Genomic DNA, 26256 nt, shown 5'->3' with positions numbered 1-26256 from the left:
CCTTGGATATTCTGATATTCGATTTTCGATAAGACTTCTTGACGACTTTGCGAATACACGATCACGTTTATTCTTTCTATTTCAACCCAAAAAACCAATCACCATGTCTGCTCAACCGACCAACACCCTCACCCTCGTAAGCAATGACGGCGTCTCCGTCACTGCCACCAAGGCTGCCGTAGCCATGTCTGACTTCCTCAATGACATGATGGCGGACCTTCCCGAGGAGGCATTAGACACCCCCGTTCCTTTCACCGAGATCGATGGCCAGACACTCCAAAACATCATCCAGTGGTGCGAGCACCGTGCCGTCTACGAGGCCGAAAAGGCTGCTTTCTTTGCCCAAGAGGCAGAGAACAAGCGTAAGACGGACGAGCTCATGAAGAAGCGCGAGGAAAGGGCGGCGAAGAGGAGAGTACAGCAGGAGGCCGCTGCTCACGCCGCGCAGAGCGGACAAGACCCTCCCGCTCAGACAATCATTAAGGATATCGATGAGCAGGAGGAACATGTCCCAAACCCGGATACCGAGAGGGCGCATGAGTACGAAACGCGCCATGTGCAATGGATGTCGGAGTGGGATGAGGAGTTCATTGGTCAGCTCCCGAAGGATGACCTTTTTAGGCTGGCTAATGCGGCTAACTTCCTTGCGATTGAGGCCCTCCTTGATTACGCCACGAAGATTGTCGCGAAGAATATGGCGGATATGGAGACTGAGGGTATGCGCGAATACCTCAATGTCAAGAACGACTTCGACCCTGAGGAGGAGAAGGAGTTGGTTGAGCAGCTGAGCTGGGCGGAGGGGAGGTACTTTTGGTAAACTAGCTATTATGCTAGGGATCTCGTAGTCGCCACTGTCGTCTCCATGTCATGGTATCGTTCACGTCTGAGGTGGTTCATAGGTGGTACAGTTGGGCGCATCTATGGCGCATAAAGTCTAGGATATCCTCTGATTCTCTTGGAGGCGTCGGAAATCCTTCTGCCCTGTGCATCGAGCTATCCGCTGTTACGAAATGCGGACATTTATAAGTATTTAGTTAATACATGCCCGATGGGGAGTTCTCTCAAATATTGTGTGCACTTTAAGTATTATTATGTGATATGTGTGTGAATAATGATCTACCGTACTAACTAAAAATATGGGAATAGGGGCATTGTGGCTATCTCAAGTAGTCTGAATGAAGTATTGGTAAGATCTGATATAATCCAGTAAATCGATTGATAGAAAATTTTCGAATGCGAAACTAAAAAGAATTAATGCTTTCCAACTATATACGTATATCTATATCTTCATGTCTAGACTGTACTCAGAATAAACGCCCTAACGTCCGAGTGAGAAAAAAATTGCGTCTAAAGGAGTAAGAACACTACCCTCTACCCAAACCTCGCCGACGCATCAACCAAAGCCTCAAACTGCTTCGCCTTCGGATACGGCGCCTCATCCTTCAGCACCACCATGCGTCCCCCATAAAACGTATTCTGAAAATGCTGCTTCGCCCTAAAATACCGATTTTCCCGTAATCGACAATACTCCCCATACCTCCGCTCCCCGATAGTAGCAAACACATACTTCGGATGCACACCAAGCGCCTGCGCACCCTTCTGCCCGAACCCGAAACTCGTCACGCTGAACGCGTTTACTTCTCCTATATTTATAGTCCGGTTGGGGAAAACTAGGTTTTCGAAAGGGGATAAAGCGGTGTCGATGTTATCCGCGTTACGGTTCCCGGGGACGTGGCCGGTGTCTAGGATTTGACAGCATCCGTTTAACATCCACGCTGCGGCGGCCCCTTTAGGGTGCCCCGTTAGGTATTTTTGACATACGGCGAAGGCGGCGTTGCCGGGTGTGCGGCCTAGATGCGTGAGTTGCCGGTGCAGGACTTCGACTTCGTTTTTTTCGTTTAGATCGGTTGAGGTCCCGTGTAGCGAGACTACGGTGATGTCGTCGGCGGATAGGTTCCAGACGGAGAGGGCGCCGCGGAGGGGCGAGATGCGGGGGTCGTGGGTGTAGAAAAAGTTGCCGAAACGCCGGCGGGCTTCTTTTTCTTCGCGCTGTGTGGCGAGGGTGAGTTCGTCTTGTTCTGATGATGTGGTGGGATCTGCATGTGGGTGCAGGTTGAAGAGTTCCTGGCGTTCGCGGATTGATTTTAGGGAGTGTTCGAGGAGTTTTCTTCTATAGTCGATATCGAGAAGTGGAGATGATCCGAGGCTAGAATTCTCGCGGACATTAACCATGATGCCCTTCCCAGGGGCCGGAACTGATCGACCAGTGCCATCGCTCGCGGTTTGTACATGCGCCACGATAGATCGGATAGGCAGTCCCAACTCTAAAGCGAGCTTGGCGCTGGTAAGTAATTGCATACCGCACCCCTCCGACTCAACGAACCCCTTTCTGGACGATGCACATGGGCGCGAGGTCTCATGCGGTGCACGGCCTCGGGCTAGATCTGCCATGCTATTATTCGTGGCTTTCATATTCGCGAACTCCGCCGACGTGTCCTGCGTCATGTCGTCGAAGCCACCCACTAAACAAAACTTGGCGCCCCCGCTGGTAATCAGGTCGAATCCTTGATTCAGCGACTCAAGCGCCGTGGCGCAAGCCCCCACGGGAGTTCGTGTGGGTCCCGCGGAGGACATGAGAAGCATGTTGAGCCATGCGCCCGTTGTGTTAATAAATACTTCGGCGAGAATATCGCTTTGCACAGGTCGATCGAGGAAGCGCTGGCGGTACAGTTTTTGAAGCGATTGCCCTCCACCCATACCTGAGCCGACGCAATTGGCGAGCTCGGAGACGTGGATTGTTTTGTATAGTTCGTATACATCTGTGATACCTGCAGAGAGAAATGTCTCAGCAGCGCATACTAGAGCCATTTGTGTGCAGCGATCTACGCTGTCGCACAGGTCCTGCGGAAGTCCGTAGACCGTCGGATCCCATCCGGTCGGAAGCTGACCGCCTACGATTCTGTCGAAAATTCTGGCTTTTGGGACCATCAAGGTGGCGCCTTTTCGGAAGCGTACTGAGAATTGGTCGCTTTTTGCGATTTGCTTGATTTCGACTTTGTCCCCGTGTTCGCGCACGAATTCCATGGCTGTGTCGAATGATGCATTAAATGGTTCGAGATCATGTTGGACGATGACTTCCTGAAGGAATTGCTTGCTATCTCTGTTGGGATGATCTAAGGAGCTTGGTTCAATGAGTCTCAATCCAGTGTGTTCTAGGATCTGTTTTTCATATTTTGCTTTCACCTCGTGGTCGTGAACGGGGGCGCCGGTAGCTGCATCGATCCATGCAGCCGAAGGGGTTGGTTTCGGGTTATGCTTGATTAGCCCAGTCATCCAAGCCAATTCAATGCATCCTTGAATTGAGAGTTCACCCTTGAGTTCCATCTCCCATCTTGTCCGGGAGTTACCCCAGGGTCCGATTTCAGCAAAGCCGACCACGACCACGACTGATTCCAGATCAACCATATCATCCAGCTTGAAGTTCAAGGACTTTAACTTGGTACTATAGTCTGGAAGTGTCGGGAAGCCTAGGTCGATATCAACTAAAGGTGGTCTAGGTAGTGTCGAATTTGCTTGTGGTCCTGCAACGGCCTTGCCTAGAATCGCGCTCTCATCAAGAGCTTCTTCGTCGGCAAGAGCCCTCCGGATTTCTTCATCCTGGCGCATGGAATTCCTTACTCCCGCAATGAACTTTGCTAATTCAGGGTCGCTGCCCATACTTCCGCTTAAATCTGCCAAAAGGCATTCAGTCTGGCAGATTGATACCACGGGGTCAGACATAAGGCCTATGATAAATCTACCCATTTCCTCGGTGGAAAAGGTGGTTACACCACGCTTGGTGATTTCTTCCGCAATTACATCGTTAGCCGCCATCAAGCCAGTGCCCCGAGTCCAACCGATAATCACGCCGCAGAGGCATAAATAATCGCTCCAGCTCTCAGAAGACCACTTGTTCAACAGCGTCATTAAGCCAATCTTAGATTCAGAGTATAGACCATCGTTGCCGAAAGTACCATGATTGGGAGAAAGTGGTAATAAGACCTGCGCCGGCCTAGTTCGAGATCCCCTCGATTCCTTGGCGATCTTAACAGCGCCCATGATTCTTAGGACGTTCGTTAACATAGCCCTATGCGCAAGCTCGGATTTCGAATCGATGTTATCGATTTCACGACCTTTTTCGGGTAGTGCCGCGAACGGGACAATAAAATCGAGATCCCATCCTAGGCCATTGACGGGGTCATATATGTGGGCGATCAAGTTCTCGATGTCTTGCTTGCTCCCCTGATTGCAAGGGAGTACGACGAGTCTTGAACCAGGAGCTCCATATCTTGCGAATATTTTTTGGTAAATGGGACCGGCTTCAGGCATGACTCTACTGGTTGTTACTAGAACCCTAGCTCCTCCTTGGAGAAGCGATTGAAGAAGGGCGATGCCAATTGAATTCGGACCGGCGCCAGTTAGAAGGATATCTTTACCAGCAAATGTTTTTGATGTGATCTGACCTTTCGGATTCATTAGTATTGTCAATTGTTGATCTGGTGTCCATGAAGCTCCCTCCCTCCTAAGCATGTGAGGGGCCTTCGTCGCTTCAGCTGTCGAGAGAGTAGGGTCGAGAGGTACAATCTGAGAGCCGTTTCTGTTTTCCTTATGAGCAGGATCGATTGCATCAGGTCTTAGTTTGTCAAGCATCGTCTTGATACTTTCAGCCTGGTTGTCTCCTGACGATGCGACCTTGCTAAGCAAATATTGCCTGGCCCTTTCGAATCTGTCGCTGGCTCTATTTCTGAGACTAGCGATCGCATCTTCTAGTTCGTGTTGGCTAGTTTTATTCTCAACGAGTTTATAGTATTCATCAAGCAAGTCGACGTGACTCCAATTCCAGACGGAATCATATGTCCGTTGATGATCAGCCTTGAAGATTGGCTTGATACCATTGCAAAAGTCCTCGCCCAACTCCTTCTCAAAGATATCAATTTTGTCCTGCATCTCTGCAGAATTGTCTCCAGTTGCTAGGGAGGAATTTGAGGATTCATCATCATCGGTGAGAAGAGCCGCGATTCGTCTTCTCAATTGGGAATGTTCGTCGCGTAGCTGCTGCACCACCTTAGAATCGAGCATAGCGGACTGCGGACTCGCAGACGCAGTGCTTCTTTGACGGGATAAACCTGCGCTATCTAGGTGGCTTTGAGCGACCGTATCAAAGAACGCTTCTGCATCTTCATTTTTCTTAAGTCTAGCTGTTGGCTGCTGACCGAGTGCGATTAAGAGAACGGCGTCTTGCCTTCCGGAAGCAAGGCCCCATTTGTCGCTCAGGTAAGATCTTGCTGATATTAAATCGAAGGAACCGGGCATTTTCGACCCAATCATCTTTTCAATTCGCGTACGTAAACACTTTTTCAGCTTCCCATCATATGCGCTTTGAATTGTTGAGGCGAGTTCCTTTAGGGGTATGTTTTCGACATCATCGGCTAGTGACCCGAATTCTTCTAACATATCCCCTATTATTTCGTTCTGCACAATTGATCTGCCACCAGAAATGGATTTTATACTCTCATCAAGTTTGATATCTGAAGCCGACTTCTTCAAACCACTCGCGACAAGTGCTTTCACCGATTCAAATGCTGTGATGGGGGCATCTGGAACTGGAGCATCTGCTTTTGCTGGTGGGGCTGCACTAGCGGTAGGAGCTTTGGGTGCGGGCTTGCTCGTTTCAGGACTTGGAGTGCTCTCTGGTATCCTTTGCTCTGTAGTATCGGGTTCTACGGGTGGAGGTATATCGTAACGAAGATCGTCGTAGTTGGCACTTGTCGAGAGAAGAGATCGTTTGATCCCATTGACTGCGTCGAATTCGATGTTGAACTGGCCCAACGTCTTCTTGGCCATATTCAATAGAGTAGGAGATGGTCCAAATTCGACTAGCTTTTCAACATTGACCTTATCGAAGAGAATACTTTGAGTTTCTGACCATCGGACTGGCATGGCGAATTGATACCTGTTGTCGCTTGTGTTAGGATCGACTATATCGGAGTTTGGCTTGGAAAGAAACTTACGCCAATAACTCCGTAAGGAGTACATGAGCGAGCTCTTGCTGGTGGCGTTGGAGCGCCATCTTAATGCGATTCTTAGTTGAGGGCTTGGAAGTTTTCCGATGTGTGTTGTAAATGTCGTTCTCATGTGAGAAAAGGGGTATAGTGTTCCGTTCTAGGTGTAAGTATCCAGTATGCTGGAACTCGAGAACGTAAAAGAATTAAATCTACCTTTTTGGACAGAGGCCCGTGTTATTCTGCGATGTCAGTTAATTATTCTACTATTCAGAGCCTTTACCTGAATTTTCAGTCCCTCTAGGCCGATATCCTGGCATCCGTGAATCCCCAAATCCTGCAATCCCTTATTCCGGTATCGCGGGTAGAAAACACCCAAATTCATAGGCATCTCAGTAATACTATCCTCCTGTAATCCCGCATTCCAGTGGTTTAGAAGCCTGGCCTTTAATTCATTTTAAAGTATCTTGGCGGGATTGAATGAAACTCATAACCATTTCTAGGTTCTCGTGTCCTCGATTCTCATTCATTTCATGTCCCCTTTCAAAGAGAAACCCTCCAGACCTGTCGCGCGTATCTGCGACTCATTAAAACCAGCAGTGGATTGAATTTGCTTTTCTGTATCAGTCTGCAAATCATCACCGGACTATTACGCACGCAGTCGACCGTGGGGGTTCACAAATCGAACAACCACGAAACAACTTGGAATCGCAGTCATGTTGGACTTAGATGGATCGGACTCAGGTCCAGAAATATTTACTCCTGACTCCGAGACGGGAGCTCAATCTCAACCGCTCACCTTGATTAACAAAACCTGGGAGCATACCTTTATAATACCAACATTTCTATACGCCAATGCGGTTCGATTACGAGATAGATTTCTGAAAACTCTGATCAATCCGAAAGCACAAGGCGAGGAAAGGGAAAGCCAATCCTCTATCATAGAGCTCGTCTCGGATTTTCTTAGCTTCGTTGCTAAAGAAATTGAAACCCATCTTGACTCGAGTTTCGACAAGGAGGTGCTGAATTTCGTACTTCAATCATTTGAGCGGGAGGTGTTACATAACGAAGAAGTCCATGCGTTTGTCGCAGTTCTTCCCGACAATATCGACAAGCTCAGAGTAATAAGATCATACTATCTTGCTGTTGGTGCAGTAAGGCGACCTGCGGGTATGCCGGATTCGGCTCTTATGCGGGCAGCCCTTAAAGGCACTGCTCGCGTTTACGCTGTTTTTGGTGGCCAGGGTAACACCAAGACTTACCTCGATGAACTACGAGATGTTTACGACACATATCCATCGCTAACAAGGCGATTCCTCGTTCCTGCAGCACGTTATCTTGAGCGGCTTTCGCACGATGCTAGAGCTTCCCAGGCCTTCATCCATGGCCTAGATATTATGCGCTGGTTGGAGCGACCCGACTCACAACCGGATTTCGATTACTTGGTCTCCGCGCCGGTCAGCTTTCCCCTCATCGGATTGCTACAGATTCTCCATTATATCGTCACAACTTCTTCCCTTGGGACGCATCCAGGTGGAATGAGGAATCGCTTGTCGGGTACAACGGGTCACTCCCAGGGAATTATCCTCGCAGCCATAATAGCTGCCTCGTCGAATTGGCAGAGTTTTGAGGCACAGGGAAAAAAGGCTCTCGCGATCCTATTTTGGATTGGTGTTCGCAGCCAGGAGGCATACCCCCTCCCTTCAATCGCTCCGAGCGCCCTAGAGGACTCGGTAACGAGTGGAGAGGGTGAGCCAACGGCAGCACTCTCCATTAGGGGCATGAGTCGCGAAACGCTCGACGAGTATATAACAAAAGTAAACGGATCGCTTCCAGAGGACCGACAAATTGTCGTAGCTCTAGTAAATGGCGCGAAAAACTTCGTGGTCGCTGGCCCGCCGATGGCGTTGTATGGACTCAATGTACAGCTCCGCAAAGTCAAAGCGGCAGACAATATCGACGAGTCTCGCGTACCGTTCAGCCAGAGAAAACTGCATATCACTAATAGATTTCTCCCAATAACGGCTCCATTTCACAGTCCGTATTTGCGATCGGCTATTGAGGCCCTTCAAGAGGACTTGAAGGATACCAGGATATCTCCTAGCGAGCTTGCTATCCCGGTATACTCTACGTTTAGTGGAAAAGATATCAGGACAGAGCTTCAAGATAAGGATGACATAGTGCCATCTCTCGTCAGGATGATCTGCCAAGATCCGGTGCACTGGGATAAGGCCATTGCGATGCCCGATGCAACACATATCCTGGACTTTGGTCCGGGGCGCACTGCAGGCGTTGCTGGTCTCACGAGTCGCATTAAGGACGGTACCGGAACTCGTGTCATTCTTGCGACCAACATAACCAATCCGACACACCCCGAGATTGGATGCAAAAATGAGATTTTTGCCCGTAACACCTCGGATCTTGCATATGGCGTCAATTGGGCTAGACAGTATGGACCAAAACTCATAAAAACCTCCACTGGCCAAACATTCGTGGATACCAAAATCAGCAGACTTCTCGGTCTCCCGCCGGTTATGGTGGCGGGAATGACCCCCACAACAGTGCACTGGGATTTCGTGGCTGCAGCAACAAAAGCTGGGTACGAAATTGAGCTGGCCTGCGGCGGTTATTATGACGCCGCTAGTCTGACTGAAGCGATCACGAAAATATCAAGGGAAATTCCTCCTGGTCGCGGCATTGTCCTGAATATAATCTACGCCAGTCCTAAGGCAGTCGCTTGGCAGATTCCACTTGTGCGCGATCTGTGTAACAAGGGATTACCTATTAAGGGACTTACTATTGGCGCCGGCGTTCCCTCTCTGGATATCACGAATGAGTATATTCGCAACCTAGGAATTAGACAAATCGGGTTTAAACCTGGGTCTGTCCAAGCCGTTCAACAAGTAATCAAGATCGCCCAGGCCAATCCGGGGTTCCCAGTAGTTCTGCAATGGACTGGTGGTCGTGGCGGCGGACATCATTCTTGCGAAGACTTTCACGAGCCAATATTAGAGATGTACAGTAAGATACGGCGCTGCTCTAATATTGTGCTCGTTGCTGGCTCGGGTTTCGGTGGCGCAGATGATACTTATCCGTACTTGAACGGCACTTGGGCGACGAAGTTTGGTCATCCACCTATGCCTTTTGATGGTATCCTTCTCGGAAGCCGATGCATGGTGGCTAAAGAAGCGCACACATCCCAAGGTGCGAAACATGCCATCGTTGACTCCCAGGGTCTTAGCAACCAAGAATGGGAGAAGACATATCAAAAGCCGGTCGGCGGAGGTGGTGTCATCACTGTCCGATCCGAAATGGGAGAGCCGATTCATAAATTGGCTACTCGCGGCGTTATATTCTGGGCCGAGATGGACCAGAAAATCTTCAGTTTGCCTAAAGAGAAGCGCATTCAAGAGCTCAAGAAAAAAGACACCCGCGACTACATTATCCGACGATTGAATGTCGATTTCCAAAAGCCATGGTTTGGCCACACTGCTTCTGGTAAGGCTGTTGATCTTGAGGAGATGACCTACGCCGATGTCATTTCTAGAATGGCCGAGCTTATGTTCATGACACATCAGAAGAGGTGGATTGATAAATCCCTCGCTCGGTTGACTGGGGACTTCATGCGCTATGTTGAACAGCGCCTCGGATCGTCCATGAGCAGCTGGGAGCTAGACGACCCAATTCCCACGATTCACAAATTCCTCGCGGCACATCCCCTAGCAAGCATGCAACTTATGAACGCTCAAGACTGCTCGCATTTCTTGGCTCTTTGCAAGCGTCCTGGCCAAAAACCGGTACCATTTGTCCCACGCCTAGATGAGGATTTCGAAGTATGGTTTAAGAAGGACTCATTATGGCAGTCGGAAGACATCGATGCTGTCGTCGATCAGGATGTCGGCAGAGTCTGTATTCTTCATGGACCCGTCGCGGCGAAGTACTCGACCACTACCGAAGAATCCATTAAGGATATCCTCGATCGTGTACATGAAGGTCATGTCAAATTACTAAAACATGACCTGTACGCGGGCGATGAGGGGAAGGTACCAATAGTTGAGTACTTCGGGGACAAGATGGCGAACTCCGCCTCGGACGCTCAATCAATACCCGAAGGCGTCGCCATTTCAGACACTGGTAATGAGGCGAGACTGTTTATCCCTGGGAGAACTCTTCCGAGCACCGAGGAATGGATGCAATTTTTAGCTGGTAGCCAAGCTACATGGCGCCGCGCATTATTAACAGCAGACGTCTTCGTTCAAGGCTATCGCTTTGAGGCGAACCCACTACGCCGTCTGCTTGCACCCGCTCGAGGCATGCTCGTGAACATAGCTCACCCCGATGATCCCAACCGGACAACTATTACCGTTGAAGAAAGCATCGGTGGTAAGCAATTGCCCACGATGAAGATCGGCCCTCTGGCCGGCAATATCATACCCCTCAGTCTCATTGAACATCGCACCGCCTCAGGGAAGCCGATCACGCTTCCATTGCTATTCACTTACCACCCAGAGGCGGGCTATGCGCCAATTCGGGAGGAAATGAACTCGCGCGATGAGCGCATCAAGGACTTTTACTACAAGCTTTGGTTTGGAAACGATCGACCAACCGCACCCTTGGACGCGGTGATACCTCACATCAAGCGCTGGGATGGCGGTACTACAACAGTCTCTAGCACCGCAATCCATGAGTTCGCCCGCGCGGTCGGTAATACGGCCGAGGCATATATCGAGAGACCCGGCCGGGATCATCTCGCACCTATGGACTTTGCCATCATCGCTGGTTGGAAGGCTCTCATGGAACCTCTATTCCACGCCGTCGACGGTGACTTGTTAAAACTCGTACATCTATCGAATCGCTTTCGCATGATTCCTAGTGCGACGCCGTTTAAGAAAGGTGATGTATTAAGTGCATCGTCGGAAATCACTGCTATCGTCAATCAGGACTCGGGCCAGATGGTCGAGGTCTGTGGTACCATCGCACGCGACGATGGTAAACCGGTGATGCAAGTTACGTCGCAATTCTTCTACCGCGGTATCTTTTCCGATTTTGCGAAGACATTCCGGCGTAAGGTCGAAACACCTGTTAGGGTGTCGCTGAAAAGCCTGAAAGATGTTGCTGTGTTGAAAGCTAAGAAATGGTTTAAGTCCGAGAGAGCGGATTTAGACGATATTCTGCTCGGACATAGCGCCGTTTTCAAGTTACACACCTCGACTCGGTTTAGTGACAAGACTGTATTTGCTTCCGTTGAGACTACGGGCACGATCGAGGTTGAAGTACCAACTACGAAGGAACTCGTCCGCGTAGGTACAGTCAATTACGTATCCGAGGGCCCGTCGCGCGGGAACCCGGTTCTTGAGTATCTTACTCGGAATGGCTCGAAGTTGGACCAGCCCGTTTACTTCAAGCACCCAACTCCGATACGGAATCACCATAGCAAGGCTCCGTTAGAGATCGAAGCTCCCGTTTCGAACGAGAACTACGCCCGTGTATCCGGAGATTTCAATCCCGTTCATGTTTCGCGCGTCTTCTGCAAGTATGTCAATTTGCCTGGTACTATAACACATGGCATGTACACAAGTGGTGCAGTGAGGAGCTTAGTCGAGACCTGGGCGACGGAGAACCATCCCAATAGGATGCGTGATTATAATGTTAAGTTCGTCGGGATGGTCCTACCGGGCGATCAGCTCGAGGTTCAATTGAACCATGTCGGTATGGTATCTAGCTATATGATTGTCCAAATTGAGGTCGTCAAGGCGGACGAGACTAGGGAGAAAGTATTGGTCGGCGAGGCCATTATTGAACAGCCAACATCGGCGTATGTGTTTACAGGCCAGGGGTCGCAGGAGAAAGGTATGGGTATGGAGCTATACGAGAAGAGCGCGGTTGCGAGAGACGTCTGGGATCGCGCCGATAGGCATTTCCTGGACACATTCGGTACGTTTGGCCTCCCGACTTAGATACCTTGTGATTATCCCCGAGCTAATCAAACCAACAGGTTTTTCTATCCTTGAGATCGTTCGCAACGATCCTAAGGAGCTGACGGTTTACTTCGGCGGCGCACGAGGCAAAGCAATCCGTCAGAACTACATAGCTATGACTTGCCAAAGCCTCGAGCTAGCTGAGGATGGTAGTCCAAAGCTCGAGAAGGTGTTCAAGACCATAACGGAGTGTACTACGTCTTATACCTTTCGCTCTCCGGCCGGTCTACTCTCAGCGACACAATTTACGCAGCCGGCACTCACACTGATGCAGATGGCTGTGTTTGAAGACCTGCGTGCCCAAGGTGTTATCCAAAAAGACAGCGTTTTCGCAGGGCACTCGCTCGGTGAATATAGCGCTCTAGCATCTATCGCAAAGGTGATGCCAGTCGAGACGTTGGTGTCGGTCGTGTTTTACCGCGGCTTGTGCATGCAAGTCGCTGTAGAAAGGGATGAAGCCGGTCGCTCTAATTACTCGATGTCTGCCGTTGACCCCTCGAGGATTAGTCCGCGATTCAGCGAACAAGCGCTGAAGCATATAGTAAAAACAGTCTCGGATACTACGGGATCGTTCCTCGAGATCGTCAATTACAATGTGCGCAATATGCAATACGTCTGCGCAGGCGATTTGCGTGGTCTCGATGTGTTAGGCGGGGTCATGGACGGCATCAAAGCGCGGGATATCGACGTACGACTCCTCGGCGACGAGGAGCATCACAACACCCTCGTCGGCGTTATCAAGGAGGCGAACCTGCGTTCGATCGCCAAGCCTGCACCCATCGAGTTATCGCGTGGCAAAGCTACGGTGCCGCTCCGTGGTATCGATGTTCCGTTCCACAGCTCGTATCTACGGCCCGGGGTGCAGTCGTTCCGCGCGTTCCTGCTCAAAAACCTGGAGGAGAAGAGCATCGACCCGAACCAACTGGTCGGGAAGTACATCCCCAACCTAACGGCCAGACCCTTCCAACTGACGAGGGATTATTTCGAGTATGTGCACCAAATGACACGGTCCCCTCGCATTGCCAAGGTTCTGGAAGGTTGGAACAACAAGTACGAGATCTCGTAAGCGATTGTCGAAAGCAGTATATAACTCGGAGCCTGGTGTTAAGGTTGCAATGGACCACTATAGGAGTTTTGGTTTTATAGGCGCAATTTTGATTGATTGAATTGGGGGCCGTGGTATTAGACTCGTAGATATACGGCATATAATTAGAAAAGCTTCTTTCATATAGGTTCCTCTCTTAGTCCGGAGCCCTCGCTTTCCGAAATTGTAAGCGAAATTTACGACAGAAATTTTTCTCGGGTGTGCCCATTCTTACTCTGGGTGCTCCAGGGTACCCATTATGCAGCTGCAATGCTGTGTGCCCCATGACTCGCTCGTGGCCAGCCACAGCGGGTGCTGTGATGTCAGGACTGTGATATAGGCGCCTTTGGCTGCAGGATGGCCACGCTGTGTTACAAACCCAACCCCGAACCTTAGTTGTATCTTGATCATGGCTCCTTTGGGAACGTCCATTTACATTATACTTAGCTGAAATATAAAAACGAAATTTAACGACGTTAACTCCCATGATGTATCGAAATAGTCCAGGTATGTTTCTATCTAATGCGTTGTACCGTTATTTTCGTAGCATAGTATACCTACCTAGGTACCTGTAAGATAATCAGTAATTACGAAATTTGAGCTGAATTATAGTCGATAATTAGGAGTAGCAGTATAGCATGGGTTTGAAGATAAGCATATAAATGTAGCATTAGAAGAGGATATAATTCTCGTCTAAAAATAAGAAAAAATAGAGAAGACTAAAGCATGCGTGCATGACTTATCATTCCGATTGTATAGGCTGATTAATCTTCAAGACGAAGTTTCTAGCTGTGTTCTTCTAATATATTGTGGCGTTCGTTTAATAGCCGACCCCAAATTTTCATACCGTATTACCCAATCTTGGACGCACCAGCGGGTCATATTACCTCATACGGAAGAGAAGGGTTGATTTTTGTATCTATGCTTATGTGAACTTCACAGCAGACGAGTTAAAAAGGTAAATTCAGTCCAGGACGGACCGTACCGTTACAATTTCAACGGTCTTGCGTGGCTTTGCTGGCTAGCCCCATCGACGAGAGAGGCACAAGGGTCGACTTTAACCGACGGCCCTGCAACGAAAGTCACGTTATCAGCTACAACCAACAACGAAGCGTAGTACCGCAGCTAGACCGAGAACTCTCAGCCGTCCAGAAAAGAAAACGGCCTGGGGATAATAGATGCGAGACACCCATCCGTTGTGGAGCTGCGTGGGTCTAGATCTGACACGAGTGCGGGTGTATGTCAACTCCCAGAGGTCTGACACGCAGTAAGGCATGTCTGGGGTCCTTCCAAATCCATACTGCTGGACGGTGCTTTCTTATCGTATCGGGTATTGACAACCATGGGGGCAGCCCAGAGCTGTGAAGAAAAAAAAGGACCGACATAGCATATCCAATTGCTACCTGTGTTCTAGACCAGCTCCCGACATTCTCGAATCGCTGCAAAAGCCTCGTGCTTCGGCTATCTGCTACGCTGTCCTCAAGGGTTCGCAAAGGTTCGCTGAAACCTAGGTCAGACCAGAAGACGTTCGATTCTGACCTGTTCCTATTTCGCTCGCCCGGCAGGTTCTTAGCGTCGTGTCAACTGGGGGCTCGAAAGTATGTACTTCCTCGAAGTCCAATGAATCAGATACCCAGGTAGGTAGGTATATTGACCAACTCCCGTGATAAGGCGTTATTACTCTCGGTTAGTGGTGGACTCCAGCCGGACGTATGGTTCAGGGTATTTAATATCTCAGAAGTATTTAATATCCGGACTGGCGGGTAAGCCATCCACGAGCTACGAAGCGCCTCAAGTAGACCTCTCATTATTTGTAACCAATTATTACAAAGGACGGCAGTATTGCAGACCCCTTTCGACTTCTTCTACTGCAACTACCTACCTCCTTGCCCATCCTTGATAGTGGTTACCAGACTTCTTCAACAACGTCAAGATGATGAGGCAAAAGCATACACATAGCTCGAAGAATAGAAAGCTACATAATCATACCGAATCGGTAGATTATCACATATCAACGGCTACAACGTCTTCAGAATATGCGGGTTTTGTTGATCCTATATTAGACGGCTCAGCTATCTTCGATGAGCTATCTCAGAAAAGGCAAGCTATGATTACTACACGTAAAGTCTAGGAGCATCTAACTAACTTGTCTTCGGCAGTCTCTTTTGGCTCGACGATACCGACACTACCCGGAATCGCATAAATGGAGACGAAGTGCCAATGGCATCAATACAACATATATCAGGCAACATAACGTCAACAGACCCATATCCAAATGCCCTAGATAAGTTGAGTACCGGCATGACAGATTTCCTAGGGAACCCGAGCAGCGAAGACCGGTCAATGGATCGGAGTGGGAAGCATCGCTGTTGGGACCATGGTTGCAATGGGCGTGAATTCTCATCCAAAAGCAACTTCGTGAGACATGTAAAGGAGAGGTCGGGCGCCAGTACCAAGGGTGTGTGTCCCCTTTGCGGGGCGATTTTCACCCGCAACTCAGCGCGAGATACGCATCTAGCCAAACAGAGCTGCAACAGGATCCGTCGGTATTCCAATGGTCGACCGCGCCCCAGCCGGCTCGCTGTGTTGGGAAACCCCCGCCTAGCGGCTGCAGCAGTGGCGGCCACACAAGATATTCATTGGCAGGCAGTCGACTGGGGCGCAGGGCCTATGGATGATGCAAGCCAGGGATTAGCCCCTCCGAATTGATATCTGGTGCCTGATACATGAGGGATTAGACTCGCAGATTGCTGTATTGTATTGGTAGTTAGACTGGAACACCCCCCAAAGACATGATGGATTGATTTTTGAGTGAGTTGTAGGACACAAACCGGTTATACCCCTGTTATTTGAAGATCCGTCGTTGGCGGGCTTCGGAATGGATACTTAAGGTACCTTTCTCAATGTTCTTAATGTTCTCAATGTTGTATGGCAAAAGGAACCAAAGCGGCGCGCTACATCTCGGTTGTGAGGTAGCGGGTGTAGATCACGATCAACGTCGTGATTATCACATACTAGAATAATTCCATCGATCATTGCAACCACACAAGAATGCGATATGGTAAAGATCGGTGCCCAATTCCTTATAACAAAAGAGTATACTAGGTGGGTGGTTCAATACTACGTCAGGGGGTCTGCCGGTCCATATAGCCCCAGGACCCTTAAGGGGTTTATTTATGAATATTTTATTAAAAAAGGGGTAAAAAGCAAGTTTATGTGTGAAGCACAAATTATACAGCAAACAGCATAATGATGTAGGTGGCCCTTGCTCCTATTGCCTATATTACTTTTCCACCAATCGAGTTAGCCCTGTTTTCTTCTTGAGTATACCCCATCGCCGTGGATGTAGATACGCGTCACGCGTCTGAACTGCAGAAGTGTAGAAATACCAAGATCCCCGACTGCCCAATTAAAAAGGATCCGGGCTTATGTCAAGTCCCGGAGCGCCCCGGGGTTGTTGCGTGGGGTTAACACCAGCCACGTACCCACTTACCGGATTAGGAAATTGAAGAAAAATATATGGCTTCATCTTTTCAGGTGTAATTTGAAGTGTAACGAAACATCTTACAATCTTATGTAACAACGTCATTTTTCAACCCGTATAAGAATTCGTATATGATGTGATCTACTTGAAGTGTAAGTAGTATTCATATAGGCTTCTTGAACGGTACGTGTCTACTTAATATATTAGGTACTTAGGTAGCTTAGCAATTGCTAAGACATATTAAGTAATTATTGCTTGCACCACATATGCGAACTCAAGATACTTACAGCAAGGCTAACACCAAAGCACATAAGTGTATTTCTAAGATCATTTGAGCTTAAGAGGTGATACAGTTTGATAACAGGTAGAATCATAAGTATTCTAAACGCTAACAGCTTTAAAAATTCGGAATTGTTCGGGATGATTACCTCAGTCAACTAGAGTCTCCGTCTCTCTTGCATACGCGGATGATTAATAATGCAAAGAATCTTCAAAATTTTTAAATCCAGACACAACCAGCCCCCAGAATTTCGTATGTTACCCTAACCAATCACTCCCATGACGCCAAGAAAATCGGCACCGATTTCCACTTTCAGCTGTTACTCTCAAAAAGCAATATTATTTCACTGAGGGTGGGAAGAAAGCTTGTCGGCGATGCGCTTACTACTTAGAGTGTTCGTGCATGAATCTAAATAATAGTCCGGTCCGCGAGGAAGGGCAGCACCCGGAAGCACGAGCCTGACTCCTGGGGGGAACAACCTCTTGGCTTACCACTTACCACTCATGTATGAAACTCAACTACCGAAACACCTGCGGAGCTACTAGAGCGCCGTATAACATTCACTCGGAGAATTTCAAATACGCTATACGCCTCCCCGTGACGATGCGCCATCGAGCCAGTATCTCACCTCACGTAATCTAAGGAACCGGGACGGGCCGAACCTGCTACTTATGTAAGGTGGTATACCATTCTAACCACTCCATCGAAATCGAAGGGAATAATTTCTTTTCGATCATGAAGGTGACGGGGTACGAAACCGAAAGAATTTTGTTGTCCTACCTTGGGCTCCCGCCCGCCCGTCCACCGGCTCTTCCGGACGGGAATGAGAAAAGAACGTACGAGACGACCTCAAGGGCTAGAACAAAGTCACAGGTCAGCATGACTTTGCATCGTTGGCCCCCATCCGTTAGGAGCGGACTGCGGACCGATTTAAATGCCTAAGAACGAATACGGGGGACCCATCCGCGCGCTTTGGCATTATCTAGTATCTTCGCCAAGCCTTTATGATGACATCTGCAGGAAGAAGCAACATGCCTGCGCGATGAAGTGGTGTGCGATGAGTGGACTACGGGACGCGGCGATCGATTCCCTACAGACGATGAAGCCCAGACGGAATGAAAGGAAAAGAAAAAAAATTTAGAAAAAAGGGAAAGAAAAAGCCAAAGATGCGGGCTCCTATTAGGGAATAGGGAGATGCGATAGTGGCTTGGCCGATTTCTTCCTATGAATCTTCGTACTGCTAAATGCCGGGGGGGAAACAATATCATTATGGTGGGCATGTTATTCCAAGCCGTGTCTCCTCCGCATCACCGCCATCACGCCCCGTTGCCAGGGTCCACTGTTGAGGGTGTTGATCAACGGCAGGCAAAAGACAATACCGGACAGGATCGACACTACGGCCCCGTCCCACCGCGCCGTTTAATATACCCATTCGGCTGGTAATCTCGCCTGAAGCGTGACAACTCCACTAGAAATCCGGTTTTGACCTAAGGATTCTGCTTGCCAATTTATCCTTGGAGCCCCCTAAGAGTTCTGCCTAAAAATCCCCTTATCATCCCCCTCTAGTTTATTAGTGCCTCGCATCCGCTCACTCCCACTTGACCTTTTTGCATATTACTAGTGTATTTGGAATTTGTATTAACTATTCAGCTTCTAATTCATTTTCGAAATAGTCGAGAGGCAGATAAGCCTGATTCAGAAATGATAGACGTCTGTTTTTCTGCAACAATCAAGAATCAATACCGCCTCGATAGTACTCCCTTTCGCCGAGCCTAACTACGTCAGATTTTAATCAAAGAAAACCCAGCAGCGAACCTCAATGGATCGTCGCGTTGGTGCATCTTCCGGACTCGCGTCATCCCAAAATGCTCCGTGGGGGCACACCTTCGTCACGTCCGAATCGAACGACGAGAAGACGAGAGCCTCATCCAAATCGAGCCTGCTGACGTAGTGGTACTTGTAACTGTTTGCGAACGTTTTAGTCCCGTTTCTACATAACGGTGGGAAAATACCGAAAAGAAAAATGAAGGATTCTTGGATAAAACTCACCCTGGGTCGTACTTAACAACACTGTCGTGTCGCTTCTCACCGCGGATGGCTATTCTGGGATCGTTGGTGGGGAACACGCGCGCTAGGTGCGTGTCGTAGCCCCAGTCCTGAACACCGCTGTGGTTGATGAAGCACAGAGGCCATTTCTGGATGGGTTGGTCGATGGTGCGCCAGATGTTGACCTGGGCGTATCGTTTGCCCTGCTTGATCAACTCCTCAGCTTGCTCGCCGAGGATCTCGCGCACGCCGTCTTCGCCCGTCACTGCGTCACGGTCAACGTGCGCAACGGGAAGAGCAGCGTGCGACAACTTGTTGGCGGCGAATTCGCCAGCCTTCATGCTATTCTGACGAATGCGAAATACGTAAGGAACCACAATATCGGAGCTGGTGATCTGCTTCACCAGCTCAGCGACCTCCTTGAAGTAGACATCTTCGATGTACTTCTTGCCTAGGCGGTGGAAATTAATTAGCGATGAAATTTAACGACTAGAAGGTAAGTACAGACCCTCAGGATCGTTGCCAGCCAGGAATTGCTCAGGAGTCAATGATGACTTATGCTTGACGATGCCATATCCATTGTTGTCATAGTTCGGCTGGGGGTTTAGGGATCGAATGTCCTCAACTTCGATCTTAACTTCTAGAGGGTCGTGCACGTTTGTCGAACCGCTTGCCCAGTCGATGTAGCCATCAACTTTACCATCTTTAGTACCATTCCACATGCCCATAAGGCCAGTGGTAGAGGCAACGGCAGCAGCAGCCATAGTGTCTGGAAAGTTCAACGAGAGAAATAGTTTAAATGATAGTAATACAATTCTATGCTACACAAGCGCGATACTCAAGAGTCAGATTCAACAGTCAGGTCAGACTCAGTATGAAATATATAACATTTTCAAAGCTCTCTCATCTAGACACTTCGACGTGTAAATTATCTTGCAACATAAGTTTTCGGAAGCTACTATCAGACCATCGTCAGTGAGTAATGGGATTTGCGGATTTCAGGATCCGGGGATCTGGGGAAGCGCGGATTAATGGATTGCGGGATTCAGGGATTCCACAGTCCAGCCTTGGAGACACAGAACACCTATTGTAGCGAGAAGGGCTGTGCAAATAAAATAGAAAAAACATCTTCTCTTATAGTTTATAGAATGAATATTTGAAATGCGATTTTGTTCTGAGGTTCTGTCGTCCGTTCAAGTATTCGTTTTCGCTCTCCCCCTTCTCCGTCTCCGCATAACCGAACCATTCCCATCCTTCACCTAATAACCTAACAAACAATGGAGCACCATCTACAAGTCACAGACTCCCGCACGGGAAAGTCTTATACAATCCCAATTGAAGGAAACTATATCCGCGCTGCGGATATTGGTCGTATTGGTGCGCCAGATAGCAAGGCGGACTTGGCCGCCCTGAAGGCTGCTCCTCCTCTGCATATCCTCGACAATGGCTTCCAACATACTGCATGCATGGAGTCAAGCATCACACACATGTAAGTCAATATTTTATAAGCATGTATATACTTATCTTCACCAAAGAGTACTAATAACCTTCATAAACAGTGACGGTCTGCGTGGTACTATTCGATACCGAGACTTTCCTATCGAGAGCTTATTTCACCAATATGTCTACGAAGATATCATGCACCTTATCATCTGGGGAAATATTCCCACCCAACAACAGAAAGACCACGTCCGAGAGGTAATGAGTAGAGCCATGAACCCTCCCCAGAGTGTCAAGGATGTAATCACGTCGTTTCCGTAAGCCCATTTCTTTCTATCCGTTGAATAATACACTTCGGGGTATCACTAACAATAAACATAGGCGTGATGCCGAGACCTTCCCTATGATCCTCGCCGGTATGAGTGCATTTGCTGCCAACGACAGTGTGATCTGCAAGACGCGTCATCAGCAGAGTGCCATGTTCCACGGACACCTCGACGTCGCAGATGAAGCTCTGGCCCGGACGATCGCCTACCTCGCTACCACAATCTCGCTTATCTACTGCCATAAGAACGAAAAGCAATGGAACGCACCCGATGCTAACCGATCGCTACTCGGCAACCTTCTTTTGATGATGGGTATTACAGATCCACAAGTTGAGAAGTGCCTGGCCAAGCTATGGATATTATACGCAGATCATGAGATGACCAACTCAACAGCAGCCGTGCTCCATGTCGGTTCTACCCTCATCGACCCGGTATCGGCCGTAACAGCGGGCATCATCTGCGGATACGGACCCTTACACGGCGGCGCCATCGACCTAGCATACGAAGCATTCCGGCAGATCGGCTCGCCGGAGCGCGTACCCCCCTTCATCGAGCGCATCAAGACTAGAGGAGGTCGGTTATTCGGCTACGGCCACCGCGTCTACAAGACTCGGGATCCCCGCGTATCTCTCATCGAGGAGTTACTAAAAGAACATCGGGAAGCCGTCGATGCCAACCCACTCTTACGCGTCGCCATGGCCATCGACCGGTACGCAAACCAGGATGCCTACTTCATCGAGAGGGGCTTGAAGGCCAACGCCGATCTCATGGGCTGTTTCCTCTACACGGCTATGTAAGTGCGATTTAGTGATGCAACATACGGTTCCGTCTCTATCGTTAGAATATACAGATACTAACTTCTCCTGCCTATTTAGGGGCTTCGACACGGATATGATCATTGCTATAACAATCCTCTCAAGAACACCGGGTGCGTTAGCACATTGGCGAGAGAGTTTGAGTAAGTAAACCCCCACATTTTCGTCTATCCCCGGAAAACCCCACGTCTGAGGCTCGTCACTAACCGACTCGGTAGCGCAACCGGTGAAGCTTTGGCGACCCCAGCAGAAATACGTGGCTCCCCTAGCAAATTAGGGACAGGGTTCCCAGCAGGTTTTATAGTATTAACGAGACGGCATATAATATCGCAATAAAAATTGAATCGGTGTTCTATTTCTTGCGGCTTGGAGGCTGAAGAGCATAGCTCCGGCCTAAAGCCTGGTACAGTGGATTAAGTGTAAATAGACGGATAGTAATACTTCGCGAACCAATCTATGTACATCAATAATGTCGATGTAGTTTATCATACGTATCTTCAGCATAGGCTATTACAATGAGACCTTACATTCCTATAAGCAAGAATTAATGCATACCTTTCAAAGTAGACACTCTGTAGACCTTCCTTTAAAGTGATGACTGCTCAACTAAAGAGGCAAGTCATCGAGTCTAAGCACGCCACAATCTTAGTCGAGCTTCTAGTTAGAAAATTTTCAGCGCCACCATCTAGCAGAACCATTCAAAACGTGAAGTTGGGGCCTTAGAGATCACCCACGCGGCTCTTGCTGATCATGGACGACCTGAAGGAAAATCTCATCTCGCATCCCATTCTCACATCCGATGATCCGACACCTTGCTAGCATCCGATAGCGTAAATCTCCAACGCCTCGTCAGCTCGCCTTCATCGCGATAATACTCGATTGGTGCGAGAATTTAATCGGCACCATGTTGTGCAGAAAATTGGTTCAAAAAGCAATAATTCCAGGGGTATAAAAGGGGTGCTTAGAGAAAAAGGGGGAGGCGTGTGCCTTAACAAGGCGTCCAACCAGACCGCGTCGGTAATCTAAAGATGAGATGTTATTGGAAGCGAGTTATTGCCGATGCTACGGTGGTTTATTTATCCTAATTTAATACCTTATCATAGTGCAGTTGGCGGGATTGCAGGATCGGTATTAAATGTGACATCGTCCCGTTCAGCCGGTGTAGTGTACTATGTAGTGTGTGTGGTGTAGGTGGTGTAGGTGGTGTCCCGCGAGGGAAAAGAAAAAAATAAAAAGAAATTGGGGGTTGGCCCCGGTACTCCAGACCTAGGTGTGGCTTTTATTCTGGTCTTGCATCGTAGCATCATAATATTTCATAATATTATACTCAGGGGTGTGTAGCTAAAAGTAGCCTCTTAACAGATCTTCAGCGCTTATACTGTGTAGGGCTGTTATTAGGGTAGATCCGTTATGCGGGCCAAGTTCCGATTCGATCTAAGACCCTGTAACCATCAACGTCGTATTGCCGGTTACCATTATCCCCGGCCGAATTTATACTGCAGGTTGTATACAGTGTTGTGTATTGTGTCGTCTATGCAGATTTGACAAAGTCGCATACGCGCTCCAACCCAACACAAACCATAGATGAGCGCCCAGCGAACGAAACCTATCTGATCTGATTATTATTCATCCATAATCTTTTTTGCAGCTTTTCTAACCGCTTTCTCTAATTTCCCCCATTCCCGCATTCCTTCAATCCAGAATTTTGCTGTCCACGGTCTTGGTCACTCGCACACGATCTGTATTCCGCTCTTACTCCACCACAAGATGGTTTCATCGTATCTAGATGTATGTCTCAAAAGGCCGAATCGGTCTGAATGACGATCCTACCTTCCTCTATTCCTCGAAATGATCGTCGGGGACCGCTCGCTCGGTCGTTTTTGTCAATAGCCGTCAAGGTATGCTGGTTTCGCGACGTAGTAGGGTAAATGAGAGGCAAACTAGGGTTGACACTTCGAAGATCTCTTTACGAGATTATCCTCAACATCAGACCACAGTCCAGACTATGCCTAGGGTGAAGATGTGTAGAGAGATCCATCGTCGATGATACAGAATGGCCAAGGGTAACACAGACGGGTAAGCAAGGTGGCCGATGGGCTAGCTTTGTATTTTGTCGAAGGGCTATGTAGGGCTGGCCAGCTGGTACGTACTTGTAAGTTGACACGTAGAGTAGCATCAAGTTAACATAACTCTTGAATCCAGGATCACGACCACGCTACACTGATCCCGAATCTGCCGCCGAGAAGACCCTTCTGTACTTGGTCGCCCCCCTAAACACCCCCCCCTTGTTACTAGCTTAAGCTAGGGCCTAGACTCGTCTTTTCCTGTCAGCATATGTCTGGGCATAACCCCATATATGCTGACTGTCAAGACCATCGAGGCCTGTCAAGAGGTGCCAAGACATCTACAGGCGAGATGAAGAGGAAGAAGTGTACCCACGAGCCACAATCTAGGCTGGAGGTCGATCCGTCCGAAGGGCCGACAAGTATTCGGCGCGATATCACAGACATCCGGTAGACTACCGAAAACCGCCCTTCGCTCAACGAGCTAATATCGCTGCAAATTGCTTATGACGTACTAAACGAAGTACGTCGAGCATATTCTTACAAGATGTTAAACAGGGCGTCAGAACCGTTATTAGCTACCTCTACAGGCGAAATCTTCCCAGCTTCGATCGCTGCTCAGCTCCCCCTTGACGTGATTTTCACGTAAGCCTCGGCCTCGGATATCCTACCACCGAAACAAAAGTAAATCATGGAGGAGAAAAAGGATACCATCGTTGTCGAGAAGGATGTATCGGTCTTGATGCCTATCGACCCGCCGGTTGAGATTAAAAGACCTAGCGAAATAAGCGGCGAAACCATCATCACGGTGATTTCTGACGATGAGGAGCACAAGGAATCACCCGAAACCGCGCCAGTTGAAGCTATACCGCCCCGATTTACGGTATACAAACCCTGGCAGAAGCGGTTGATAGTTTTGAGTGCTGCTTTCAGCGCTTTATTCGCTTCATGGACGGCCCAGATCTACTTACCAGCACTCAACATCGCAGCCGCCGACTTGCATGTCTCAACTACCCGCATTAATCTGACTGTTACCAGCTATATGATCTTGCAAGGAGTAACGCCCATTTTCATCGGTGGTTTCGCTGATACTGCGGGGCGACGTCCGGCCTACCTTGCATGTTTCATTCTCTACATTGTCGCCAACGTGGGTCTGGCAAAGTCGGATAGTTATGGAAGTCTTCTGGGTCTGCGCTGTTTCCAGTCAGCAACAATCTCAGCCACTCAAGCTCTATGTCAAGGTGTCGTAGCAGACATCGCGACCAGCGCAGAGCGGGGTCAGTACACAGCCTTCATCGCCGTCCCGGTCACACTAGGACCTAGCCTGGGTCCTGTTATCGGTGGCGCTATCGCTGAGTATCTTGGCTGGCGGAGCATCTTCTGGTTCCTCGCTGCATGCGCTGCAGGAAACCTCCTGATTCTAGTATTCTTCTTCCCAGAGACATGTCGCAAGGTCGTCGGCGACGGCTCCATCCTACCCCGAAAGCGAAACCAGACCGTGCTGCAACTAATCCGAAACCGACGCCTGCAAAAGAAAGAGCGAGATTCATCCGACGCAGAAAGCAACACTCCAACTCCTACTCCCGCACCCGCCCCAACCGAAACCCCTAAGGTCAATTTTGCGTGGTCCAAATTCCTAACCTCCCTCTCCCTGCTCTGCGAAAAGGAATTAAGCCTCCTCTTCATGTACGGCGGGTTCGTGTACGCAGGTGTGTACGCCGTAGCGACCGCGGTGCCCACCCTCTTCGCCCAGATCTACGGTTTCGATGGCTTCAAGGTCGGCCTGATATACTTGCCCATGGCTGTCGGATCCATATTCTCCGTCGCACTTGTCGGTAAGGGCATGAACTGGAATTACCGCCGACATGCGCGCAAGCTCGGGTTACAAGTTGATCGTAATCGACAGATGGACTTGGCGGATTTCCCAATTGAGAGGGCCAGGATCGAAGTCGCTATAATCCCACTAGTACTGAGTATGGTGATCATCACGGCTTGGGGATGGGCTCTTGAGCATCAGGTCTCGGTGGGTGTTGTGTGTGTTCTAGTGTTCTTGTTAGGATTGGGACTTGTTAGTACGACTAGTGTCTTCAGCGCATTGATCGCGGACGTCCGACCGGGGAAGACAGGCGCTGCTAGTGCGGCAAATAATATTATCAAGTTCCTGCTCGGGGCTGCTATGGCTGCGGCTATCGATCCCCTTATACGAGCTGTCAATCCGGGTAAAGCGTACTCTATCATCGCTGTACTGTACGTATTGCTGTCGCCTTGCTTGTACTTCGTCATCAAGAATGGGATGCGGTGGCGTAAAGAGTTACGGGAGAAGGAGGGCGAGAATGCCTGATATAATAGGGGTATAGGATTGGGATAGACTGGATATATAGACATCTAAGAGTGATTTGCTAATCAAGCCTGAGTTCATCCCCAAATCAAGCTCTTTGACTTGTTCTGTTGCATTATCGCCATCGATCTGAGTATCTATACAACCCCCATCTCTTTACTTTTTCATGCTAACCAATATATTCAGGCTAGATCTCCTTGCTGCCGTGTTCTCTAATGCTGAGTACTATTATAACGTAAAGAAATCAACCTAGTATCATCATAAACGTTCCATTATCTAGTTTGTACGACCTCACCGTGCATTGAATAGCCTCAGAGCGGGATCCAAGAGGTAGCTTTGCATTCTAACCGGCGGGATGCCT

At 48.9% G+C, this 26256-nt stretch overlaps 7 protein-coding genes across 7 annotated transcripts; 5 read left to right on the top strand and 2 right to left on the bottom strand.

Annotated features, from left to right (window-relative positions):
• Positions 1–103: 103 nt before the first annotated feature.
• F4822DRAFT_426062 (Skp1 family, dimerization domain-containing protein) lies at positions 104–817 on the top strand (the record flags this gene model as incomplete). The annotated part of the gene is made up of 1 exon (XM_051460471.1): positions 104–817. The coding sequence occupies one exon, from the start codon at positions 104–106 to the stop codon at positions 815–817; it is 714 nt and encodes a 237-aa protein (XP_051318633.1).
• Positions 818–1105: 288 nt separating this feature from the next.
• F4822DRAFT_392422 (thiolase-like protein) lies at positions 1106–4667 on the bottom strand. The gene has a single exon (XM_051457202.1). It carries the CDS (start codon positions 4567–4569, stop codon positions 1372–1374), a length of 3198 nt encoding a protein of 1065 aa, XP_051318632.1. The 5' UTR covers positions 4570–4667; the 3' UTR covers positions 1106–1371.
• A 1826-nt stretch (positions 4668–6493) lies between these two features.
• On the top strand, positions 6494–12189 carry F4822DRAFT_143422 (fatty acid synthase beta subunit). Its single transcript, XM_051452887.1, has one exon. It carries the CDS (start codon positions 6758–6760, stop codon positions 11996–11998), a length of 5241 nt encoding a protein of 1746 aa, XP_051318631.1. The 5' UTR covers positions 6494–6757; the 3' UTR covers positions 11999–12189.
• A 2482-nt stretch (positions 12190–14671) lies between these two features.
• Positions 14672–15961, top strand: F4822DRAFT_143406 (uncharacterized protein). The gene is made up of 3 exons (XM_051452886.1): positions 14672–14701; positions 14775–15203; positions 15263–15961. Exons 2-3 carry the CDS (start codon positions 15037–15039, stop codon positions 15810–15812), a joined length of 717 nt encoding a protein of 238 aa, XP_051318630.1. The 5' UTR covers positions 14672–14701; positions 14775–15036; the 3' UTR covers positions 15813–15961.
• Positions 15962–18401: 2440 nt separating this feature from the next.
• On the bottom strand, positions 18402–19933 carry F4822DRAFT_143346 (uncharacterized protein). Its single transcript, XM_051452885.1, has 3 exons — positions 19422–19933; positions 18917–19364; positions 18402–18830 (listed from the first exon to the last, which is right to left on the bottom strand). Exons 1-3 carry the CDS (start codon positions 19675–19677, stop codon positions 18656–18658), a joined length of 879 nt encoding a protein of 292 aa, XP_051318629.1. The 5' UTR covers positions 19678–19933; the 3' UTR covers positions 18402–18655.
• A 257-nt stretch (positions 19934–20190) lies between these two features.
• On the top strand, positions 20191–21771 carry F4822DRAFT_426058 (putative citrate synthase; the record flags this gene model as incomplete). Its single annotated transcript, XM_051460470.1, has 5 exons — positions 20191–20402; positions 20473–20670; positions 20735–21472; positions 21555–21637; positions 21713–21771. 5 exons carry the CDS (start codon positions 20191–20193, stop codon positions 21769–21771), a joined length of 1290 nt encoding a protein of 429 aa, XP_051318628.1.
• A 2359-nt stretch (positions 21772–24130) lies between these two features.
• Positions 24131–26247, top strand: F4822DRAFT_143290 (MFS general substrate transporter). The gene is made up of 2 exons (XM_051452884.1): positions 24131–26028; positions 26082–26247. The coding sequence occupies exon 1, from the start codon at positions 24249–24251 to the stop codon at positions 25896–25898; it is 1650 nt and encodes a 549-aa protein (XP_051318627.1). The 5' UTR covers positions 24131–24248; the 3' UTR covers positions 25899–26028; positions 26082–26247.
• The last annotated feature ends 9 nt before the right edge of the window (positions 26248–26256 follow it).

This window comes from Hypoxylon trugodes, assembly GCF_022578975.1.
Source record: "Hypoxylon trugodes strain CBS 135444 unplaced genomic scaffold F4822scaffold_2, whole genome shotgun sequence".
Taxonomy (NCBI): Eukaryota; Fungi; Ascomycota; class Sordariomycetes; order Xylariales; family Hypoxylaceae; genus Hypoxylon; species Hypoxylon trugodes.
Note: the sequence above shows the minus strand (reverse complement) of the source record. Positions and strands in the feature narration are given on the sequence as shown.

Coding starts and splice junctions, on each gene's coding strand:
- F4822DRAFT_392422 (XM_051457202.1), bottom strand. CDS start 4,569: ATGCTTAGGAGGGAGGGAGCTTCATGGACACCAGATCAACAATTGACA.
- F4822DRAFT_143406 (XM_051452886.1), top strand. CDS start 15,037: ATGATGAGGCAAAAGCATACACATAGCTCGAAGAATAGAAAGCTACAT. Junction 15,204..15,262: donor GATGAGCTATCTCAGAAAAG/GCAAGCTATGAT, acceptor TGTCTTCGGCAG/TCTCTTTTGGCTCGACGATA.
- F4822DRAFT_143290 (XM_051452884.1), top strand. CDS start 24,249: ATGGAGGAGAAAAAGGATACCATCGTTGTCGAGAAGGATGTATCGGTC.
- F4822DRAFT_143422 (XM_051452887.1), top strand. CDS start 6,758: ATGTTGGACTTAGATGGATCGGACTCAGGTCCAGAAATATTTACTCCT.
- F4822DRAFT_143346 (XM_051452885.1), bottom strand. CDS start 19,677: ATGGCTGCTGCTGCCGTTGCCTCTACCACTGGCCTTATGGGCATGTGG. Junction 19,365..19,421: donor GGCTGGCAACGATCCTGAGG/GTCTGTACTTAC, acceptor TCCACCGCCTAG/GCAAGAAGTACATCGAAGAT. Junction 18,831..18,916: donor GTTGTTAAGTACGACCCAGG/GTGAGTTTTATC, acceptor GTTCGCAAACAG/TTACAAGTACCACTACGTCA.